Source organism: Galleria mellonella, unplaced genomic scaffold (genome assembly GCF_026898425.1).
Source record: "Galleria mellonella isolate WM207_F2 unplaced genomic scaffold, CSIRO_AGI_GalMel_v1 utg213, whole genome shotgun sequence".
NCBI classification, from domain to species: Eukaryota; Metazoa; Arthropoda; class Insecta; order Lepidoptera; family Pyralidae; genus Galleria; species Galleria mellonella.
Genome location: NW_026442039.1, coordinates 3890363 through 3913621, shown reverse-complemented (window position 1 = coordinate 3913621; position 23259 = coordinate 3890363). Strand labels below are relative to the sequence as shown.

At 35.1% G+C, this 23259-nt stretch overlaps 1 protein-coding gene across 2 annotated transcripts in view; it reads left to right on the top strand.

Moving 5' to 3' along the window:
• LOC113511619 (ATP-binding cassette sub-family G member 8) overlaps positions 1-23208 on the top strand; it is a 73766-nt gene extending 50558 nt beyond the window's left edge. For both annotated transcript variants that reach the window (XM_026895286.3, XM_031913428.2), the window contains 17 exons: positions 6776-6858; positions 8930-9065; positions 10050-10181; positions 10492-10632; positions 11824-11968; positions 12495-12682; positions 14275-14425; positions 15260-15415; positions 15963-16154; positions 16351-16620; positions 16736-16853; positions 17346-17526; positions 18543-18666; positions 18949-19113; positions 19589-19709; positions 20274-20557; positions 21042-23208. In XM_026895286.3, coding sequence (XP_026751087.1) covers positions 8947-9065; positions 10050-10181; positions 10492-10632; positions 11824-11968; positions 12495-12682; positions 14275-14425; positions 15260-15415; positions 15963-16154; positions 16351-16620; positions 16736-16853; positions 17346-17526; positions 18543-18666; positions 18949-19113; positions 19589-19709; positions 20274-20557; positions 21042-21299 — 2745 coding nt within the window. In that variant the 5' untranslated portion in view covers positions 6776-6858; positions 8930-8946 and the 3' untranslated portion in view covers positions 21300-23208. The remainder of the gene's footprint in view (positions 1-6775; positions 6859-8929; positions 9066-10049; positions 10182-10491; positions 10633-11823; positions 11969-12494; positions 12683-14274; positions 14426-15259; positions 15416-15962; positions 16155-16350; positions 16621-16735; positions 16854-17345; positions 17527-18542; positions 18667-18948; positions 19114-19588; positions 19710-20273; positions 20558-21041) is intronic.
• Positions 23209-23259: the final 51 nt, after the last annotated feature.

Sequence of the window (23259 nt, the reverse complement as noted above, 5' to 3'; positions counted from 1 at the left end):
ACTGCCATAATTCCACCCATCTATCGCAAATACATCCATACAAACATATGTAACTGTTTCACGGCGGCAATACGAGCAAGTATGGTTATTTACCCTTTTTTGGTAACATGGTAACACAGCATTCCTGACATTCATGGTGTTATAAAACTATGATGACATATTTCATCATTGTCAGAGCTAAGAAATATTGTTATATTTTTTAGCTATTAATACGTAACCCGAGGCACTAACTAGGTTATAACTTAACTTTGGAAGTGTTAATCTATCTAAAGGACTTTTGACGCCTATTACATCCAAGGTTCATCTCTAATGCATTACTGTACATAATTCTTCCAAATATTTATAGTTCGTGACGGATTGAAGACGAAGGCCTTTAACCAGTACCTGTTGCCAGTAATGACTTATGGAACTAAAACATGATCCGTATGCAAAAACTTCAAATTACTCGGCGCGCTATGGAGAGGGCTATGCTCGGAGTTTCTTTGCATGATAGAATCCGAAATGAGGATATCCGCAAAAGAACCAAAAAAACCGACGTAGCCTGAAGGATAAGCAAACTGAAGTGGCAATAGGTTGGTCACATAGGTCGGAGAGCCGACAAGAAAGAAAGAAAGAAGGAAAGAAAGTTCTTGGCGATCACGCGATTGGAAATGGAATCAGGCGAATGGAGCGATTGTGGGGCACTTTTTTATTTTATTATTATTTTTATATCGGTTCACTGTCTACTGCTGAACATTAATCTTCTCCATAAGAGGGCGTTTGTCGGTAGTTGCCATACTTGTCAGGCGAGTTGGCAACAGCACTTAAACTTTAATGATGTTTTAAGAGGAATGCTGCTGCCAATCCCACGGCCATTAAGTTCCCTTAATCGACTCTTACAACACCCATGGTAAAGGAAGGGGTAGCCTATCGTATGCTGGGACCACACGGCCAGTGAGACGCTCATATTGTTATTACTATTAATTTATTCTTAGAGAAAACATAGGCACGCCGCGCCGTTGCAAGTGCAAACCATGTTTGCATATGAACATGTAAGATATTTCCTGGTAATCGGCAGACTATAGAGACGACTCATTGATGTAGGCAATACAAAATGAATGTATTAGCATACAAAGACTGCGGCACCCACTGCTATTACGAACTTTGGATAATAATTACAATAATGCAGGCACGTGGGACTGCAATATGTATGTACATACCTCTTAATGAAAGTATTTTTTTATACAACAAAAGTGGCAAACAAGTATACAGCCCATCTGATGGTAAACGGTCACTGTAGCCTATGAACTAGGGATATCACGTGCGCATTGCTGACCATAATATAAATTATTATATTCGAAATATTAATTCTTCTAGTATCTATAATACTGTATAATAAAGTTTTTTTTTTGTGATTATTTACGTCGGCTTTACTTACTTTTTAAATTCGATGATGTCCAACTAGTTACGAACTCAATAGAAGCCCTTAGTCATGAATGCGGTGTTTTTTTGATGGGTGAAAATGGTATGGTAACCCCGCCTGCATTAATTCGTCATTAAAATCCGTTGAATGATTTTGAAAATTAGAAAGAACGAACATTGTGACACGACATTTTTATATATTAAGATCTTTTTTTTAAACTAAATTTCATTATCACTTTAAAAAGATATCCATTTAGATCTTAAATAGATATAAATATACTGTCTCCATATAAATGTCAATTATTTATCCATGTATGTGTGAATGGCATTTCATAATGTAGATACAATTATTAAACAATATGTAGCAAAAATGTACATTGTAATTTTAAGTTAAAAAAATGATGCCAAATTATTGAGAATTTATCTGAAACAACAGGGTAAACAGTGGATGATGGTTCGTAATGATGCTTATCTTTGTTGATTATTTTGTTTTATATCTAAATATAGAATTAAAATATTTTCGACTTTAAATCATTGAAAATGGCCCCTATTTTAATTAATACGAGAATATTAATTTGAAAATTGTACTTACACATATTTATTTAAAAATGGACTTGCTCTAGAAATTTTTTAATTTATTTACTTGCAACACTGAAAAAATTATGGTTTTTCATTAACAAAAAGTGTGTGAAAATTTAGTTAAATAATGTGACTACAACTGTGTAAATTTTGACCTTTTTTGTCTCTCAATATCTATCTATATAATCTAAGATATATTTCTATTCAATATAAGCATTTTACCTATTAAAAACCGAATTATAAATTGAATAACCGGTTGACTCATCAACAAGAATTAAAATTCAAATGAGTAGTAAATATTGTAATACTGTTTTGATAAATAAACAAATCTTGAGACGAATTCATTGATTGACCGAATTATTCTGCATTTTGCGTGTTAATCAAACTACATAGACGAGAGGCCTTTGCTCAGTAGTATGACGTTACTTATATAAAAAAAAAAAACATTTCTCGGCTTCCCGCTATATTAATATAAATAAAAGAATCTTGAGTCGAACTAATTGATTGACCGAATTATCTGTGTTTGAAACTATATGGAAGTACAGAGGAGGTTTTTGCTCAGTAGTGGAACGTTACTTAATAAACAAACTGATATAAATAAACGAATTTTGAGTCGAACTCATTTTTTAACCCAATGATTTCTGCGTGTTAATCGAATTATATGGAAGAATGGAAGAGAGGTCTTTGCTTAGTAGTGAGATGTTACCATAGACTTAGTACGACGTACTACGAATGTTATTTATATTTAAAAAAAAATACTATCTCGGTTTCTAGCTATAATAATAAAAGTTAAGTATTAGTCTGTGAATTTAATTGAACTCTTTTAGATAGAACACCTTTGCAAAGAATATAATAACGACTAATTTTTGTCCCAAAAACATCTCAGTTTCTTTGAGAAAATTGAAAATTAATTCTCAACCAATTTAACAGCTCATTACCTACTCAATGACAAAAGAATAATTAAACACTCGCTGTAGTACAATTAGCATAATCTTACATGCAATTTTCAGAACTTGTCCAGTGAGTTATTATTGAGGTGACGGCCTTCAAGTGGCTTCTGAAACGACATACAAACTGGGTATAAACTTTACATGTAATGAGTCATATAACGTGTCTTACCTGCTGACAATTATACGGTATGTAAATAGTAAAACGGCGAGATATCTTCACGTATCTTTCATTTACATTTAAATGATTGCATAAACATACCTATTTATATTCACTTTTTACGCATTTAAAAGCATATGTACTTAGGTAGATAACATAGTTATTTGCGCAAATTAAAGTAAATATTTTTCAGAACCATCATACAAATAAGGCACTTCCTAACTATGTTATACTAAATCTATGCTTCGTAATGATTAGCCTAGAGATATGCGAACTCGCAGGGGGTATGTGATGTTTCGAGAAGAAGTAAGCAATTTTTTGGATGATAATTATCGGTATAAGCTGGCGGGGTACCAGTAAAGGACAATAGATGAGGATGAAGTCGTGTCATGAAGATGAAAGCAAGTCAGTTGGCCCATCATGAGGTATTCACCATAAACTAACCACAGTATTTTCCGTGCTCGAGACCGAGCTAACAAGGTAAATTGCAAATGCAAAAAATTACAGTAATGGAGATTGAAATTCCCATTATTAACAATATCTACACTCCATTACGCTTAGGCTTAACAAACATAGGCTTAAATTCAAGCAAAAGTAAGAAAAAGATTTTTTTTTTATATTAATTGTTATTTTTCTCTATTCTATAATTTCACTGCCATATCTTACTCTATAATTTCACGCCAGTCGTCTGCTTGGGTACCGCCAACCATGGGTATCCAAGTGGACGATTTTTGTATAAAAGTTCACTCTAATAAATTAGAGTACAACTAGATAAAACGAAAGGAAAAGTGTATGCCATAATGGTAATGATGGTAATGATAGGGTATCATAGGCTTCTTAGGATAGTCATAGACTATCCTATATATTTATAGTGCTGTACATGAAAAGAGTGAACGAGAAAAGAACATTAATTAAAATAATAGAGAATAAAACAGGCAAAATGCTGGGTCACCTTATACGACATGACGATTTTTTTAAGAGCATAGTATAGGGAAAAATAGAGGGCAAAAGAGGAAGAGGAAGACCGAGGAATAAGTACATGGGACAGATAAAAGAAACACTAGGTGTCATGTCGTATAGGTATGTCAAGCATGTGGCCTGAGATAGAACTGGCTGGAGGAAGATGCATGAATTAGTTGCACCGACAAGAGGAAACTCTTAAATGAAAACAAGACATGTTTGTATTTTTTTAATGGGTGAAAATGGAATAGTGACCCCGCCCGCGCTATCGGTATACACCGACGGGGCACCAGTGGAAGATGATAAGTGAGAATGAATGCAGGTTAATTGGCCCACCTTGATGAATTCGAACAAAACATATTGATTTCCAGAAGGAACCGCGTGGAGGTCGACTTGAGAGAAAATTGCTAGTAATAAGTCTATTAGATCTTAATATGGACAATCGCTTTCCACATGATTGTATTACCATTCAACAGCTGAGCCACGAGTTTGCTATATTAAATGTTATACAATATACCTATATAACCTTCAAAAAGAAACTTTAATTATATAATATGCGGCCCTAAGAAATAAACATTATTTATAATGATACTTACTTATTACAAAAAATATGAAGCCGTTATGTTCGCTGCTAGGTACCTACCTGTCTAATCGAAACAACTGTTTCGAAATGATAGGGCTTGCTTAAAATTAAGGCTATGTTCAAATTAATGAAAGATAATAAGCTTTTCGGCCGCACTCAATAAGCTGACGTGTTATTAATCGAGCAATTCCGAATTCTTATCCTATGAATTGATTTTTGGTGGAATAACATTAAGTACTGACATCTGAGAGACTTATTCACTTTGTTAACTTTTATTGTAGTATTTTTCACGCTTTTTAATAAAATACTTTGCAATAAAAGGACCGATAACAAATTTATCTTAAAATAATTCAATTTATCCATTTAATACACGAATAACTAAAAATAACCTTATTCTCTATAAAAAGCATCATAGAACAGTTTCGAATATACTTAGAACATCAAGTTGCAGAATTTATATGAGCATACTGACATACTAAGACAGGTGGCGGAAATTTACGCTTCCTAACAACAATGGGAGCGGATCTCACGCGAACTGCTAATAATATTGTTTAGCGTGAACCCAGAAAGGTCTAGTTCAAGAATGCCGCGACAAGAGATGGCGAAGAGAAAATGTTATTACTTAATTATCTGTTGCATGATGTGAAATCAGAAGACAAGAAATACACAGCCGATATTCAATGCAGAATGTATGTGAATGCTGAGTATAGGTCAGAATAGCAACATGGGGTAGGTACTTAGCAAAATAAACTAATAAAATAATAAATAGAGATAAATATACTTTTTACACATATGTGTAATATGTATACATAGCGATTACATGTTGTTTTGAAACTGATGTATGCAAGCGGGAGATGGCAATATAAAAAAATGAAAGTAGTTTATTTGAAAGATAGAATCGGTAAAAAAAGAAAGGGTATGCTGTTGACCCTCTGTTAGTATATTATTATATGTACTATATGTAACTTATAAGTGTATTTTGTTTTATAATAAATGTGTAAATGTAAATGGATTGTGTCACATAAATATTTGAAGATAGATAAATGATAGAAGTCTTTATGAAATTATGAATCACTTATTTGATATTATTTCTAGCCCCCAAAATTTATTAAAAAAGAAATTAGAATAACTCAATTTGACAGCTCGTTTTCACATTAAAATTAAGTGACACAGTTTAATTGGCATTTAACACGTTCATAACTCAATTTTATTATACAAATGCTCAGTGACACAGCCATTTGTTTTGCGTAATCCCAACAATGAGATGGCGCGATTGGCGGTGTCGCGGCCGCGTCCGGTCGGCCACTGACGCAATGTGTGCCAGCCTTTATTTACATCCGATTTGGTCGTTTCTGTCAAATAGGATTAAACTCAATGTCGAAAACATATTAAAACGTGATACATTTAATTTAATAAACTGCAAGGCCATATTTTGTTGCTGTCAATAACGTTGCGTTGTAAAGAACGTTAATGACCAATAGAAGAGAATGGTATTTTCAAATATAACGAGCAATAGTTACACATAGTACCTATATGGTATTATAAAAAAAAAACAAATTAAACATGCTATCATTAAGTATTTTTAAATTTCGAATTGATATTACAACCCTTTTGTTCGCCTTATTTGTCCGTATGGTATCGGCATAAAAAGAGCCACCCCTTTCTCGTGGGTGTCGTAAAAGGCGACTAAGGGAACCTTATGGTCGAGAGATGGGCAGCAGCGACTCTTTTAAAACATTACTAACGCTTAATTACGATTACCAACTCGCCTGCCAAGCATGGCAACTACTAATAAAATCTTACATTATGGGAGCTTTTTTAAACGGATGATAATGGAATGATGATCCCGCCTGTGCTAACGGTATACGTTGGCGGGACCCAGTGAGGGATGATAGGTGAGAATAAAAAGGCAGGTCACTTAGCCCATCATGACGAATTCACTTGGAATTAAACACGAAACCAGGGAGAAACGCGAGGAAGTCGACCTGACAAGGTGTGTTGCTAGCAATGGGGATACTAATCCTCATTATTACCAATACATTCTCCCCCCACTTTATGGGAGAAGCCCATATTCGTTAATTATGCCATTATTATTATAACCTTTTTATGTATCAGAGGAATAATGTAATTTTCTTCTTGTTTCAGGCTATTATGAGGCAACAATACTGATCCATGATGTGCAAATTAAAGAAGACGTATCACTTCCTGATTGTACTTGGATGACACAGGTATTATAAAGTTATGCTGTAAAAAACATACAGTTGTCCATGATCGCCGGGTATGCATAAAATGAATGATGCATGTGCGGGATAAAGTATGAGAGGCTATATTACATGTAAGGATAAACATCTTGGTTTCCTGAATTCCGTATAGAACCTGCCATGAAGAACATTTCGTCATTGTCGTAGAATACTGACGGATCAGACAAAGATTACATATAAAGATCCGTCAGTATTCTACGACTATGACGATTTTATTTCTCCATAAAAAAAAAAACAATGGTAGCTTCAATCGTCACAGAATTAATATTATCACATAACTCCTAACACAGAAGTAAACTCTACGAATTACAAAAATAATTGGAAACGTCCTTCTTTTGAAAGTCGTGTTGAGCTGGTTTACTCATTGTTCAGATACACATTGATTCTTTATTTACTAAAGAATTTTACATCTTTTTATATTATATATTGAACAATTGAACAATCAAACATGTAGTCAGGCCAAAGTTATATTGACTTTTAGACATTCGCGTTGCATGGTTTATAGCCATATATTATAATGTTGCCAGGATATAGGTGTGGTCCTGGTATAGAATAGGCTACCTCTTTCTTTCCCGTGGTTGTCGTAAGAGGCGTCTAAGGGAGGGCGAGGGATGGGCAGCAGCGTTCCTCTTAAAATATCTCTAAAGCCTGACTACGGTTGCCAATCCGCCTGCCAATCGTGGCAACTACTGGCAAAATCCCCCAAGGGCTTATGATGATGATGATGGTGGAAAGTTGTAGAATTACTGGTAACAAGAATAGTAGTCAATCTTCGTGCATACTAATGGTAGTAGAATTAAACAAAATAATTCTAATCGACTAACTGGTGATATAGACTTCCGCAAAATAACATGTAGTTCAGTAAAATATTTAAATAAACCATGATAGTGTTTTTACTTGTAGTATTTTTTAAAAGAAAAGAAGTTATTTTAATTACATTTTATAATTTGTAACTTTAGTTATAAATTTGTGAAAAAAAAAGAAAAAATCTAGTAAGTATTCGGCATCCAGGACAATAAAGTATTTTTTTTATACAACTTAGAATGGCAAACAAGCTGACGGCCCACCTGAGGGAAAGTGGTAACCGTCGCCTATAGACATGAGCAATACCATGGACATAACAGAGTATACTGTTTCGCTCATGATACATTGCCATTCCTGAGGACTCAGGTATTATTCCTCTGTACCCTGTAAATTCACTCCATATCTCACTCTTCAAACCGAAACACAGCTATGCAAACACAGCTGCTTCACGGTGAAAACACGAATGGGACAGAGGTACCCTAAAATTCCAGAACATTCCCGGATTTCTCAGCTATCTGGCAAGCCTAGGCCAGCCTGATAGCAAACGGCCACCACATCTCATGAATGCTTGCAACACTAAAATTATCAAACGCACGTTATTAATCCTTATCACACGAAGATCTTAGATGTAATTCATAGACATTTTTGTTTCCCAATTCATTGCTAAAACAGTAATAAACTAAGTCCACGTTTCTGTCGTGGAACAGATGTTGCGAGGTTGTATTTCGGTTTGAAGGAAGGGATAACAGAAATTACAGAGTGCGGAGGCATACCACCTTAGTCATCAGGAATGAAAATGCATACCAGGTAGCAAAGTGACATCTACGACTCAAATAAGACGTCAGTATTAAATCATTTTGGGGTCAATGACTGAAAATCGACGTCAATACGACGATTAATTGCCACCTGGTATAAGGGATACCATAAATGTCATAGTGTACTCAATTATGTTCATGGTGTTGTTCATGTTTATAGGTTTTTTTATATAACACAGAGGGCAAACGAGCATGCGGCTCACCTGATGGTAAATGACCACTGCCACCCATGATCAACCGCAATACTAGAGGCAACGCAAGTGTGCTGCCAGCCTTTTAAAAAGGAATGTCTATAGGTGAAGACTACCACTACAGCTTTCGTTAAGTGAACAACTTGTTTGCTATTCTATATACTATTACTTTAAAAATCTACAATTATAAAACAATGCAAATCACTCTAAACTAATCCATGGTTCCAGGTGGTTGGGAGCTCACAATGTCGCAGTCAGCGCTCGGCCTCGGCGGGGAGCGCCGGTACTCCGTGCCTTCAAACCCGCTGATGCACGATCCTCGCGGCATGCACTCTGAGGACCTACACGCATGGTCTATATACAGGTGCATAATTAAATTATCTATTCGAGTGTTATGAACTAGTTATTAGCTTAAAAGCAGTGGCAAATTTTATGTTGGAAAGTCAGTGGTGTTTTATTTTTTTATCCTAATATTTAAACATTCATGTGCTTATTGTGATTTTTGTGTTTATTATTTAATTAATCGTTATTTGAGTAAATATATAACGGAAGATATAAAATTCATATCGGCTGCAATCAAGTTCATAGGTCAGTAATATTTATTCATAAGGTATCTGCGAGTATTATAAATTATAATAAATGATCTGTCTGTTGGTATGAATTAGATACGGGTAATATCCGATAACTATATATTGAGTTCTTCAGGACACTGATGACTACCCATGACGATATCTCCCATACCAGTCGGATATCTATATTCATTACGAGCGAGTTCTTATTTTCGATATTATATATTGAATAATGAATATCTAATATATAAGTTCTTGGGCCAATATATGTATAGATATTGTATTGCTATACATTACCCAGCCTAGTATGAATTGCTGTTGACATTGTAAATAATTAGATAAACCTAAGTTACTGGTACATTTCATTCATTTTGCGACTTTTTATAGAAAATATTGATTATTTTAAAGAAAACTGTAAGTTGCATATAGATATACGAATAATTTTATAATTCTAATATGTATTATGTAAACACATATGTGTACAAAATATACTAGATAAAAAATATTTGTGGGTACAATTTAAAACACCCAGTTATAAAAATGAAAACGTTCCTTTTCTAAATTGCCGCGAGAATAGCACATAAGGTCTCATTTATACAAAGCAATGTGCTTACTATTGCAATAAACAACAATGTACTTATACGAAGTAACACAAATAAAAGTAAAGAACAATAAAATAACATAGCTGTAGTTTTACACAGCAAGTTTAGTAGGTAATAATTATTACTTTGTCATGTTATGTTCAAAGTAACATACTAATTATTTTGTGCATCGAACAGGCAAAACCTAAATTCGGACTTCACGGACAGCGCCCTCGGGAGCACCGACAAGAGCCCGCTACCGTATGGCAACTTTCAGCTTCGGGATACCACCGTGCAGTCTATACTGTCGCACCCTCGATATGGACCCAAGTAATACAATACTAAATATCTTTATTCAAATAAACTTGTTTACAAATTGTTTAAAGCATATTTATAAGTATACAATTTATTTAATATTTTCAAGTGGCAACAAGTCTACATTATGAAGTATTATCTATTGCATGTATATTATTGAACAGAAATACACAATTATCGAATAAACAGCTTAAGCATGCGTTCTTAAGCATGCAATCCGCATTTTTCGATAAAGTATAATAACAACAAGCATTTTCCATTGTTCCTTTAAACTGCTTTCGAAATACATATGTATGTTAATTTTTACATTTTTATATTATCATAGATCCGCCCTTGGTTCGAATATGTACACCTACCTGAAGTTTGGTCTGCCGCGAGTGTTCCCACCGAACCATAACGGCTCGCAGAGATCCGGTACGCCCAAACCGAAAACGTCCATCGGTAGTGGAATGAAACCAACGCCAAGGTACTGTTTTATATATACAAAAGGTTAATGCAATATATGCACACTTTCAAATAATTATAAAGGAATTTCATACATGGGTATATTATATAAATTTGTCCTACACGCTTGTCGTTTGTAATAAAGTTCATGAAAAATCCAAGTTTCATAAAATAGTAAGTTTAATTTTAGATAGAATTACGAGTTGTACTTTTATCGCACAATATTATCAGACCAAATAGTCAGTAATGAACATAATAAACAAATTAAGTAGTAAGGAAGATTTTGTACAAAGTCATCTGCGCGATGCGTCTGTCTAGCTCAACAAGTAAGACAGGGGGGAAAGGGATTGTTAGTAAAGGAGACTGAGAATCCTATTGGCAGCAATTAACCCAACCAGATCGACCTCTTCGCGGTTTTCCCTGGAAACTATCATGGTTAATTCCTGATAAATTCATCATGATGGGCTAACTGGCCTGTTTTCATTCTCATCTACCACCCTTCACTGGTGCTCCGCCAGCGTATCCCGTTAGTGCAGGCGGGGTTACCATACCATTTTCACCCATAAAAAAAAAAAACAAGTAAGACAGACACAATGACCACAAGATTTGTTAAGTCTAGTACAAAGCAGTTTACATTCTGCTTTTTACTCGCTTGCTCACAATTGCCATTCAAGTTGTATAAAAAAACATGCTGTATCTTGGATAAAATATTGCAATGACACTGGATATTGTGAATAATTTCATATTACAAAGGTTGGTAACGCAGGAATTATGTATCTGATGTTGCAGCTGTTTTTGGGCTATAATGAGCACTTACCATCAGACTAACAGTTCTTCATTATCAACTCTCGTTGCTATATTATTCAAATAGGGGTAGGACAACGAAATAAGGTAACCAGAGGAAGATTTAGTACTAAAGTCATCTGTCTGTCTGCTGCTTTATGGTAGGAACACATGGAACAACTGTCCTTCTATGTGTTTCAGTTCGAAAAAGGGGATGTGGCTATGTAATTAAAAATTACGGAGGCGTAACACCATAATCCTCAAGAATGGCATCACATGAGAGGTACTATGGATATCACAGTGCAATCTACGCCGTCCAGGTGTTGTTGTGTTGTGTGCATGTCTATAGACGACGGTTATTATTTTCCATCAGGCATCAGATTGTTTACCATTCTAAGTGTCATATTCGTAAAAAAGGTTTTTTGTGTAGGATACACAGACAAAGTCGAGGCGTTCGCGAGACATCATCGGGCTACGACAGTTCGGACAACGAGACCACCACCAACTACAAGTACAGCCGGAAATATAGATCCGACCCGGACTTCCGGATGCAGAATTTACACCCCTCTTACCAGGTAAACATCACACGATGGAATAACAATAGGTCTTAATAGAACTTGAGAGAGGCCTATGCCTAGCTATGAATTGATGATGGCAATGAAACAATGCAAATTATCATCCTAAACTTTGATTATTGTGAGACATCGGACAATTTGTGCTCTAATTTAATTACATTATATCAAACATGCCTAACAATCATTATTATTATCCCAGTTTTTAACGCAAAAAGAAGGGTATTATAAGTTTAACGTGTCTGTGTGTCTGTCTGTAGTATCATAGGTTTTTGTTTAAAAACTGACGTAATGGTCCTTAGCTACAATTTATGAAGATCTGTTTAGTAGTTTCAAGCTCCTTTTATAGGTTTGTTTGTGTCGAGGCTTTTTTAAAAATTTTTATAAATTTATTATTCACGTGAATCTAATAAAATGTATATAACATATAAACAGAATTGCCATCGGATATTTCAACAAACTGTATAGTTTTGGTCCTTCGAGCCGGATGATGTAATCTACCTGCTTATATGTAATATTTTTTATACAGCCGGGAACTGGAGTACCTCTAGTAGCGATGCAGCAGGCCGGTATACGGGAACAGCACTGGATGAGCAGTCGAAACAAGTCTGTGAGCGAGGCGAATTTACTCGGCATCGACGCGAGACCCCAGCGTGCGCAGTACACCAACAGGCGGAACAGTGTCGCAGAGTTCGCGCTAGACGCTGACCACCATAGGTAACTTGTTTTATGAATGATAATGGAATGATGATTCTGCCTAGTTTATTTCATACTGGCAGTACTAATGAGATATAATGAACGAAGATTTAGGTTAATAGGTCTATCATTACAAATTAACTAAAAATCATGATAACTTCGAAGATCCACCTGAAAACTAACGTGGTTAACGTTAGTTATCAGGTGGACCAAGTAGATGGTCTGTATGTAAAAAAATAAATCATCGTCCTATAAACCGTTAACTGTCCACTACTGAACACAGGCCTCCCAATGGGGGGTGGGGTGGGGGGGGATTATTGCCAGTGGTTGCTTGACAAGTAGTTAGGTTTTGGTGAAGTTTTAAGAGTCTTATAGGCCATCCCTTCCTTTCCCCTGGGTGTCATAAGAGGCGACTAAGGCAAGACGAGGGATGGGACAGCAGGGGCATCTCTAAAGCCTAACCGCAGATGCCAACCCGTCAACCAAGCGTGGCAACAACTGGCAAACCCTTCCCTTCCTCCTCCATGGTTCTTCTGTCCAATGCTTATGTTCAGCAGTGGACAGTTAAAGGTCAATGACAAACGAAACAATTCATGAGTGAATATGACATTTAAATTTGAATACTTCTAATAATTATGTATAACATGTCAACATATTTGGATATAAATGTTTATCAAAATGTCAAGCGAAGGAGCTATTAGAAAATTTATACCTAATGAATAATTAACTACTTACCATAGATAAAGTGTGCAAACTTTTGTAATTATACGAAGATAAGAAACTGGGTCATTGATGCTTAGGTCATTGGTACCTTCTGGTATTCGTTGTTTGAGAAATACGACTATTAATGTAAATATTCTTTTCAACCGACTTCAAAAAGAAAGAAGAACCAGAGGGAGACTTTGTACAAAAGTCGATTTCTTGGGTACCTCTGTCCCATTCGTGTTTCAACCGTGAAGCAGTTGTGTTTGCATGGCTGTGTTTCGGTTTGAAGGGTGGGATATGGCGTAAAATTACTGGGTACAGAGGAATAACATCTGAGTCCTCAGGAATGGCAACGTATAGGGGTTATCATGGGCGAAACAGTATACTCTGTTATGTCCATGATACTGCTCATCTCTATAGGCGACGGTTACCACTTTCCATCAGGTGGGCCGTCAGCTTGTTTGCCATTCTAAGTTGTATAAAAAAAAATCAGTTGTATTTTTTATGTTTGTTACCTCATAACTTTGTCAGTTGTAAACTGATTTTGAAAATTGTTTCTTTTTTTTATCTCAAAGTACAGATTGATCCCGTTGAAATTTTATCAAAATCGGTCCAATACTTTAGTTTTTTAATGAAAATAACTGGTTTTGCTTTAATTGAAGATTGAAGACAATTTTTTTGGTCTATCTTGTTGAGTTTTGGGATGAAATTATACGATAGGTAGCATAATAGAGATGAATTCATCTAGAATTAAGCACAATTGTTTCCACGAGGGGATCGCGAGGGTTCGACGTGATAGGGACAATTTGCTAGCAATGTTGCCAGCCCCATTACTAACAATCCCCTCCCTCTTCAGATGGAACGCTGGTTTTTTTACTATTCCAACTAATATAATTTTTTTTCTGCAGCTATTTGATGCCATCATCACACCTGGGCGGGCGCATGTCGAAGGCAGGAAGTCATATGTCGGTGGCGCAGTCTCGGAAGCACTCCACTCTCCGACCTGGGGATTACTTGGATGGATACACGCATTCTGCTTATATATATCCAAATTATTATGTAAGTACTTGCAGCCTTATAGCTATAAAAATGACTATTAAAAAATGCTTCAATTTAAGCTTAATTAAGTCATCAAAATCATCAAATCAGCGGTTAACTGCTGAATATAGGCCTCCTTCATAAGAGGGGTTTTGCCAATAGTTATCATACTTGGCAAGCTGGTTGACAACCACAGTTAGGCTTTGATGATGTTTTAAGAGGGACGCTGCTGCCTATCCCTCGATCATTAAGTTCCCTTAGTCTCCTCTTACGACACCTACGGGAAAGGAAGGGGTGGTCTATTCTACGCCAGAATCACTCGAATCTTTTTTTTACCTACAGTCGATGTAATTATTTCTTTGCCATTTTTAAAGTAATTGAGTGACTAAAATGTGACTGGATTATTTTCATACATATAAATTATAATAATGACAAAAAGGAACCTACATTATTCTCTATCGCCAATACTACATATGTACCAAATTTCATGAAGATTGGTTGAGCCATTAAGGCGCCAAACTCACTTTACATTTACAAATAGAGTGTAAGCACATATACGCAAATGTTACAGAATAGTCTATAAAAACCGAGATGTTGTTTATTTAAATAGACGACGGTTGTTACTTTCCATCAGACAGCAAATAGCAGGCAGCAAAAATGAATAGACATGTAAAATAATAAAAAAAGAAATTAACATCAGTGACACGGGCATTCTCTAGTAGAATGCGTGACTGCTACCCACTTACATATACATATATGTATCCAAAATAAAAAAGACATTTAGTATTTCAGTTCTAGTAACAGTACCTCTGTTGACCGTCGCCTTATTGTGTTAATTTCATTGTATAATTTCAGGTAAACAGTTTAGAAATCACGTCACCGGAAAATAAATCGACGCTTCTAGTTTCGGGGCTTAGTTTCGAAGTGAAGTCTGGCGAGATCCTGGCTGTGCTTGCTACGTCCCAACACGAAGCCACGGGTCTTTTGGATGTGTTAGCTGGCGTTAGGAAGGTAAAGACATCCAACTATAAACAAGAGAAACTATAAACTCAAAGAAGTCATCAGTACAGGCAGGTACCCGAGGGAATAGAGATCATTTCCATTTGGAGAACTCTGCAACTAGAAATACTGTTTCGGTTTATAAAGGTAAGATATGGCAGTGAAATTATAGGGTACCGAAACATAGCATATATAGTCCTCAAGAAGAGCAATGCTTGAATGGTCCTATAGGTATCAATATATTCAGTTTAGTTCATAGGCGACAATTACCACTTTACCAGCTTATTTGATATTCTAAATCGAATAAAAACTTTCTATCTAATGAAAATGGAATGATAACGTTGCCTGTGCTCTTGGTATTACCGAATATACGCTGACGAGATGCCAATTAGGATGAAATCAGATCATTTGGCTTATCAAGACGAATTTACCTAAAGTTAATTGCATAATTTTCAGGATATTGCCAGCAATGATATAGTTAATTTCTGTTACTGACAATCCCCTCCCCTCTTATATCACTAGGGTCTTATTAATAATGCCAGTAAATATTTTCGATCAGAAATTATCAGGCGACATAGTGCTGAATGGGCAGCCGGTTGCCTCGTCGACCCTTCGTAAAGTTGCGGCGTACGTTCGCAAGGATACGTCGCTGTGTCCCTCGATGACGGTCGAGCACACACTGCGGTTTCACGCTGCGTTGCGGAGGCCTAGGAATAACCATAATCAAGTCAAAATGTCTGATAGAGATAGAGTAAGTATACTTTAATTTGATTTTATAGTATAGATGTGAAAAACCAACATTAAAATATCTAACATAATAAATATAAGTGATTAAATTCTAACTATTTCTGTACCTTAATATTATAAAAAATTATGGTATTAAATTTAATAATAATGTATTTTTTAACATTCAATTTTTAGTAAATAATATTTTTTGTCTGTTTCAGATAAATCTTCTAATAGAAGAATTAGGTCTCGAGCAAGTGCGGGATACAAACGTAGCTCGTCTCACTCGCTCAGAAATACGTCGGTTGAATGTCGCCTGTCAGCTACTATTAGATATGGCAATACTTATCCTGGATCAGCCGACGAAGGAAATGGACATTTTTGATACGTTCTTTTTAGTGGAATATTTAAAAAACTGGGCTAGTACAGGACGGGTGGTCATAATGTCTTTGCATCCTCCTACTTATGAAATTTTCGCGATGTTAACAAAGGTAAAATTTAATAAACTTGTTTCATTGTCCGGCTCGAAGGACCAGTTATTTTTTCGTTAAAAAGCTTTAATTCTCTCTTCCATCTATATACAATTAGAATAATTTGTTGTTTTAGGTGGTACTAATATCCGCCGGTAGAACTATGTTTAGTGGATATAGAAGAGACATGTTGCCATATTTCACGTCCATCGATTACCCCTGTCCCGCTTTTAAAAACCCATCCGATTATTATTGTAAGTATTCTACTCTATTTTTAATATTATATTAAAATAAAATTAATGAGTATAAATAAAAGGCAGTTGAAGTTGAGTTTAAAATAAAAGACATAATAACGAACATGCTGTCTTTTGCCCTTTAAATAATAATTATAAGCACTCCTCGTATTGGAACTAATCATGATTGAAGTTAGTCATTTCCATCTAGCGAACTGTTAGACCGTTTACCTCTCTAAAAATAAGTATAAAAATATATTTATCTCGTCGTGTAATTTCGTCGACAACCTTCGTAGCGCAATGGTAGGCACTTTGCTTAAATGATGTCCCGGAATCGATTTCTGGTCGGGTCAAATAAGTACATAAAATTTCTCTCTTTTCTGAATTAGCAACGGTTTGGGTGTCCTGAATTTTGCCCAGATTGCCTCTAACATAGTTCCTCATAATATGGTATCTCCTAGCTTAACGACTGTATGACTGGTGTGATTATATGACACTTATTTTCGTTTTCAGTGGATCTGGTGACACTAGATGACCTGTCGGCGGCGGCCATGCTAGAATCGTCTGGCCGCATCGAGGCGCTTGCGGGCGTGTTCGCGAGTGCGCAGGCGCCGCCCGACCCGCCTCCACCGGTACCGCTACCCGCGCCTGCAGCACCACCGCACGCACTGATGCAAGCATTTGCCTTACTGGAGTAAGAATACCTAAATTTAATACCTACCTGCTATGAATATTTAAAAATAGAAATAATATTGAATCAATAATACTGTTCAAAATGAACCTTTTTACATACATACATTGATAGATCTAGTTTTTTATAAAAAAAAATTAATAAACAAATGAATTTAGAACAAAATATATATGTATTACATCAAGTCAATAGACGGCATTTTTACTTACAATTATAACAACAAGAACCAGCATATTTTATAAACAAATAGGAAACACCGTTCAGACATCTTTACACTTAGTTTCTCAGTAGCGAAGCGTAAATGACTCCCAGAATTAGAGAAAAAGTGTTCCCTTATAAAAAAAGTATACCTGCCTAGACGTCTACGTAGCACCTTGGAAACCGTTGTGATTAATTTCCCCAAAGCCTCTCGTGGTAAATTTTTGGGAAATTCGCCACGAGCGGCTTTAGCCCAGGATGAAGTCAGAATACAACTGACTTGATCCACTAGTGGCCCACAATTGTATGTCACGTTAGCATAGGCGAGTGCACCATTCCACCTTTATTCATTTAAAAAACAGACTTCCACAGGGTCGCATCCAGAAAGCAATTAATTCCTAGTGAATTTGACATAATGGGCCGACTGACTTGAATTTTTCCTCACCTACCATCACATACTGGTGAACACTGCCTACAGTATAATGATACTGCAGGTAGGGTTACTATTCAATGTGTACTCGACTTAAAAAACTCCTTAAACTCTGCTGCCTTTCTGCTAACCTAGTCTTTGTTATATATATAATTAGGTATTACTTAAAATAACAAACAAGTTGACTATCCATCATGCAAAGTAGTTAATATTGTCATGTAAACAGGAATAATTAAATGGATTATTTATTGTTAAAAATCCAAATATCTTTACAATTTTTTTATATTAGATATAGGGATAATAATTACCACTGTCGCCTTTTGTCCAGTACCATGCAGTCTTTAAACATCTATACATAATATTACTCACGTATGGATGTCTTCATTTGCAGAAAGAGTCTGGTGTTTACCCAGATGTCCACGTTGTCCAACGTGGTGACTCGTGTGCTCATCGCTGCCATCATGTCTCTGGTTACCGGAACTATTTTCTGGGATTTGCCAGCCACAGATTCAAAGGTATTTTTTTTTTCTATTAGATATAAGATTCTTTATCTATAAAGTCTTCACATGAACTATATAGTCTAAAGCATAAAAATCTATTACAGTACAGTATGAGCCAAAAGTAAAATATTTCTTTTTCTCTATTTTTGTAAATGATAAAGGCGAAAGGACTAAATCTTTTTACTTACTAAAAGATACTTAATCGTATCTTTCATTAACTAATGCTTCATTTCTTTTATCAGATCCGAATTGTTATGGAACTCACTATGTATTTAACAAAAATATTATTTTCTGCAGTTAACGCAAAACGACAGAGTGGGTTACCATTACGCAGTGATGTGTCTGACTGTATGGCCAATACTGTTGTGGCTGAGCGCGAGGGAGGCCAGTTCAATGAGGCACCACGTCGAAAGGGACATCGCAGTCGGCCTGTACTCGAGAACTATATTCATATTGTTTGATGTAAGTATTTGTAATATCCATACGCTAACTACTTCATACACCGGACACAGCAATTATGCACGTCCGCACTCATCCAAGGCTCTATATAAAGTGCTAAAGATAAATGTTTGATTTATGTGTAGATACCCCCACAAATATTACAGTATGATGTTTTTGTACTAATGAATAGAATATAGCTTAATATATCATTATACTTATTTATTAAATGTGCATGATCCCGTTTCTATTTAATCAGTGAATTAAAGTCCAAAACACCACAGAAGTAAGGTTCTATTTTTTTATACCACAGCCATGGTAAACGGCCATCAAATCTGCTTATCAATTTTAGAAACGTAACTTTACGATGATACTATCATACGTCTTGCTGCCAAGTTTATTACTGATATAATCTATTTATTATATATAGTATATAAACTGTATAATATGTAGTTCAGTTTACTCATGTCATATCATTAATAACAAAATATATTTTTAGCAATTCCTCGAGCTGTGGTCGGCTGTTCTCACATGGCTGGCATTTATCGTTCCCAGCTACGCAATGACCGGATTGTACGCGCAAACTCCGGGATCTTTCGATGGATTCTATATACATATAGGTAAACAATTGCTTCATAGTCAACGCTATTTCATTGTTTTGCCGAAATCTTTTCAATAAAGCTCATTTACAGACAGATACAACTAGTATGAGTTTTTTGTTTAGTAGATAACGAGCGCAGATTTTAATGTAAGTCTAAATCTAAATAAATGAATATAGCAATGGTAGTTGTTGGCAACACTTATCATTTAGTCGACAAGGCTACCCACATAATACAAATTAACCGTCGTCACTACGTAAGCAATCAGTTATCTTGCCTAATCGAATGCGTACCGCGTTCGTTCGATCTAGTACGGAATAGTAACTAGGGCTGCAAGGATATATTGTTTAAAAACATTAGAAGTATCTACTCTAGCGAGTTCCTCGTTCCAGGACCTGTTATGAACTTGGCGCCCAACGTGGGGTAAAATATCAGGTTCCGGCACGAAGACTAGAATGATTAGTACTACCCTTGATATTACGACATGGTTTATTTCGTTTCTTTACATTTCTTTAATTCTTTTCCATTATGTATTACATCTTTATGTGTTTATCTTTTATATAATCTGACTTGCCTCTTTCACAGGATTCATGTTGCTTTATTTAATAAGCATACAAATGCTATGCCGCGCGGCAATATTCCTTGTGCCAATGGAGAAGACAGCCGCAGCGATAGCGGGCTTCTGTCTCCTGCTTAGTACGCTAGTGAATGGCGTGATGCTGCATCAGGCTGACCTGCCGCAGTATGTGCGGTGGTTGGAGTACGTGTCACCATCCAGGTGGACGATGCCCGAAGTATTGCAGAGAGAACTCAGCGAGATGGCGTTGAGGAGCAGTATTAGTAAAGATATTAGGTGTACTAATAAACAGGTAATTTTCAGCTTTCCTGACCTTTACTTGTATATCTACAAGAAAGTCTACCAAAATATTTAACTTTCTGAACATATAAACACCATTTAAAAGACTAAATGAATTTGACTCATTATGATTGATAGATGATAATATAGAAAAAGCATGAGTATCTCTGGTAGTGGTTTTATGACAGTTTTAGCCACTTATGTTGGGAAACAACGATAAATTGCAGAATTAACAAATATTATTGTTTAATTCCTTAAAGTAACAATTCATGAAGTACTGGACTATAATCTACAATATTCATGTCTATAGCCGATGGTTACCGCTCTATATTTGCAAATTATTTGAACTACATTTGGTATACTAACTTCTTCGGTTTGCTTACCATTCCCAGTTGAATTCATAGCAGCAAGTCTTCAAAATGAAACGAACAGTGATTATCGAGTGTTCTAAGCTTATATCAATGAATTATTTTACTTATGAATATATTAATTTCCAGCGACCGTACCAGGACATCATAGTGCAGTCGCCGTGTCCACCGCCAAATGGCACGCAAGTGTTATCCAACTACGAGTACCTGCGCACCGACAACATATGGGAGACGAACGAGGAGAGTTTCCTCGTCGCCCTGGCTGTCTTCTACGCGGTCTTCGCTCTAGTCGCCATGTTTGCTTTCATATTCGACTGTACCAAGTACGTTAAGACGAAGGAACGCAAATCCGTGAAGGGGCATAAAATCAATGCAAATACACCATGATCATATATTAAGATATGAAATAGAGTACAATATACCAGGATATTAGGCTCATAGCAAGCCTGAGTACTCATCGATGCTCTTCTGAATTGTCTTTGGTCACAACCTTTATGCTGATTTAGCATATATTGTAAAGCTATGTCTACAACGACTAAATATAACAGGATACACCCTTATAGCCTCCTGATTAACTTGAGGTTTGTGAGAACTTGTGGACCTGGATTAATAAAAAAAAAGTTGCAAATTACATAATGTAATCAGAATTTCTGCCCGACCAAGTGAACGTACCAAGTAATGGTACAGGATGGAACTATGAAAGCATTTGTTTCCTATCAAATCAATTGATTGGTTAGATACCAAATTTATATATATTTTTTTATATAAAATATTGGAAACGTACTTTTTACTGAATAATGTTGGATTTTTTTTTCTGTGGATATGAAAATGAAAATTACAAAATTGTCATTATAATATTTGCTCAATTCTGAGTGGAATACATCGTCACAGTCCTAGAATACTGACGGATCTGACAAATATTATATATACAGATCCGTCAGTATTCTACGACTATGACGACATATTTAGCTAAATTACATTTAGTGCTTAATTTTGCTAGATGTTTATGTATAAAATTAATAGGGAACATTAGTAGATAGCTCATGTATTTAGCAGTGAGTTTACAAGGCTGACTAACGTCTTCCGTCCTTATTTAGTTAATGATGTTTAATAAGTTAATGTATTATATAGTATTATAAAAAATGTGCATGTTTTGTATGAGCGGATGTAGGTAGATCAATGTGATTAAAAATAACTATATAGAATATTATAGGTATGTTTGTTATAGTATCAGGTTATCATTTCCTATATATCTATTTTATTATTATTGTAATTTTTCTACTGAATTTGGAATTTTATCAGTTCCGTTGAAATTTAACAAATTTATAAATTTAACAATTTTAGTTTTTTAGCTAATTGCGGAAAAAATTGCGAAATTTAATTTGTTTCGTACATAATAATAATCCGACTTTGTTTCGTTTATTATTTGTCTTATTGTTAGAAGGACCAACAAGCTGACGATCTAATGTCTATTACTACGAATACTTTTAAATCAAAAGATATTGGCAGTGCAGTTTATTTTACAAATACCTAATACATTTTTTGTCAAGCTTCATATTGTGTTACGTAGAGAATACGTCAAAAAGAAAGTGCTTGCATAGCATCAAATTGGTTTGTTAAATTTTAGCGGAGCGAACAGAAGATTTATACAGGAATTGGTATAATTGTATTTTTTATTATTTGTTTTTTCTTGTTCTTATTTAGCCATTTCCAGGAATCAAATCTGAAAAAATACTACATAAATATAAAATTCATATTCCAATACAAAACTATGTATACGTGTAATAAAAATGTATGTCTGTCTCTTGAAAATATATACCTATACTAATTGTAGTAATTGTCGAATGGTGTCTATTATTTAGTCAATTAAAACTCCGAAATCACAATGTTATTAATAAGTTACTAATTATTTCTATTCTTCCACACATTTTTTTATTAAAATGTGGTGTCTATGAAATGCTTTCCTTCTTTATTGCTTTCTTCTTCCTATTGAGTAGTAGAAGAATAATACAAGCATTATATTTACTATATACTTATATAGATTTTATTTTTGTAAATATATAACATCAATGTTTTATATAACACTGCCTTGTGTAATGCTCATTGGAAATATTATAAATTTTCTTCTACAATTGTTCTTTAAAAAAAATTTTAATAAATCATAATAAATTATTAAATAATAAGAATAATAATAAAAGTGGAGCCATATCACTTAAATTATAGAAAATGTAATTGTTAAGTTACCCTAGTTCTCGAATATGGTATCATAATAAAAGAAAAAACAAATGAAATATTATGCAGTGGTTTTATTTCGCACAATCGTTTTCAGGCAGTTAATTGTTATAAA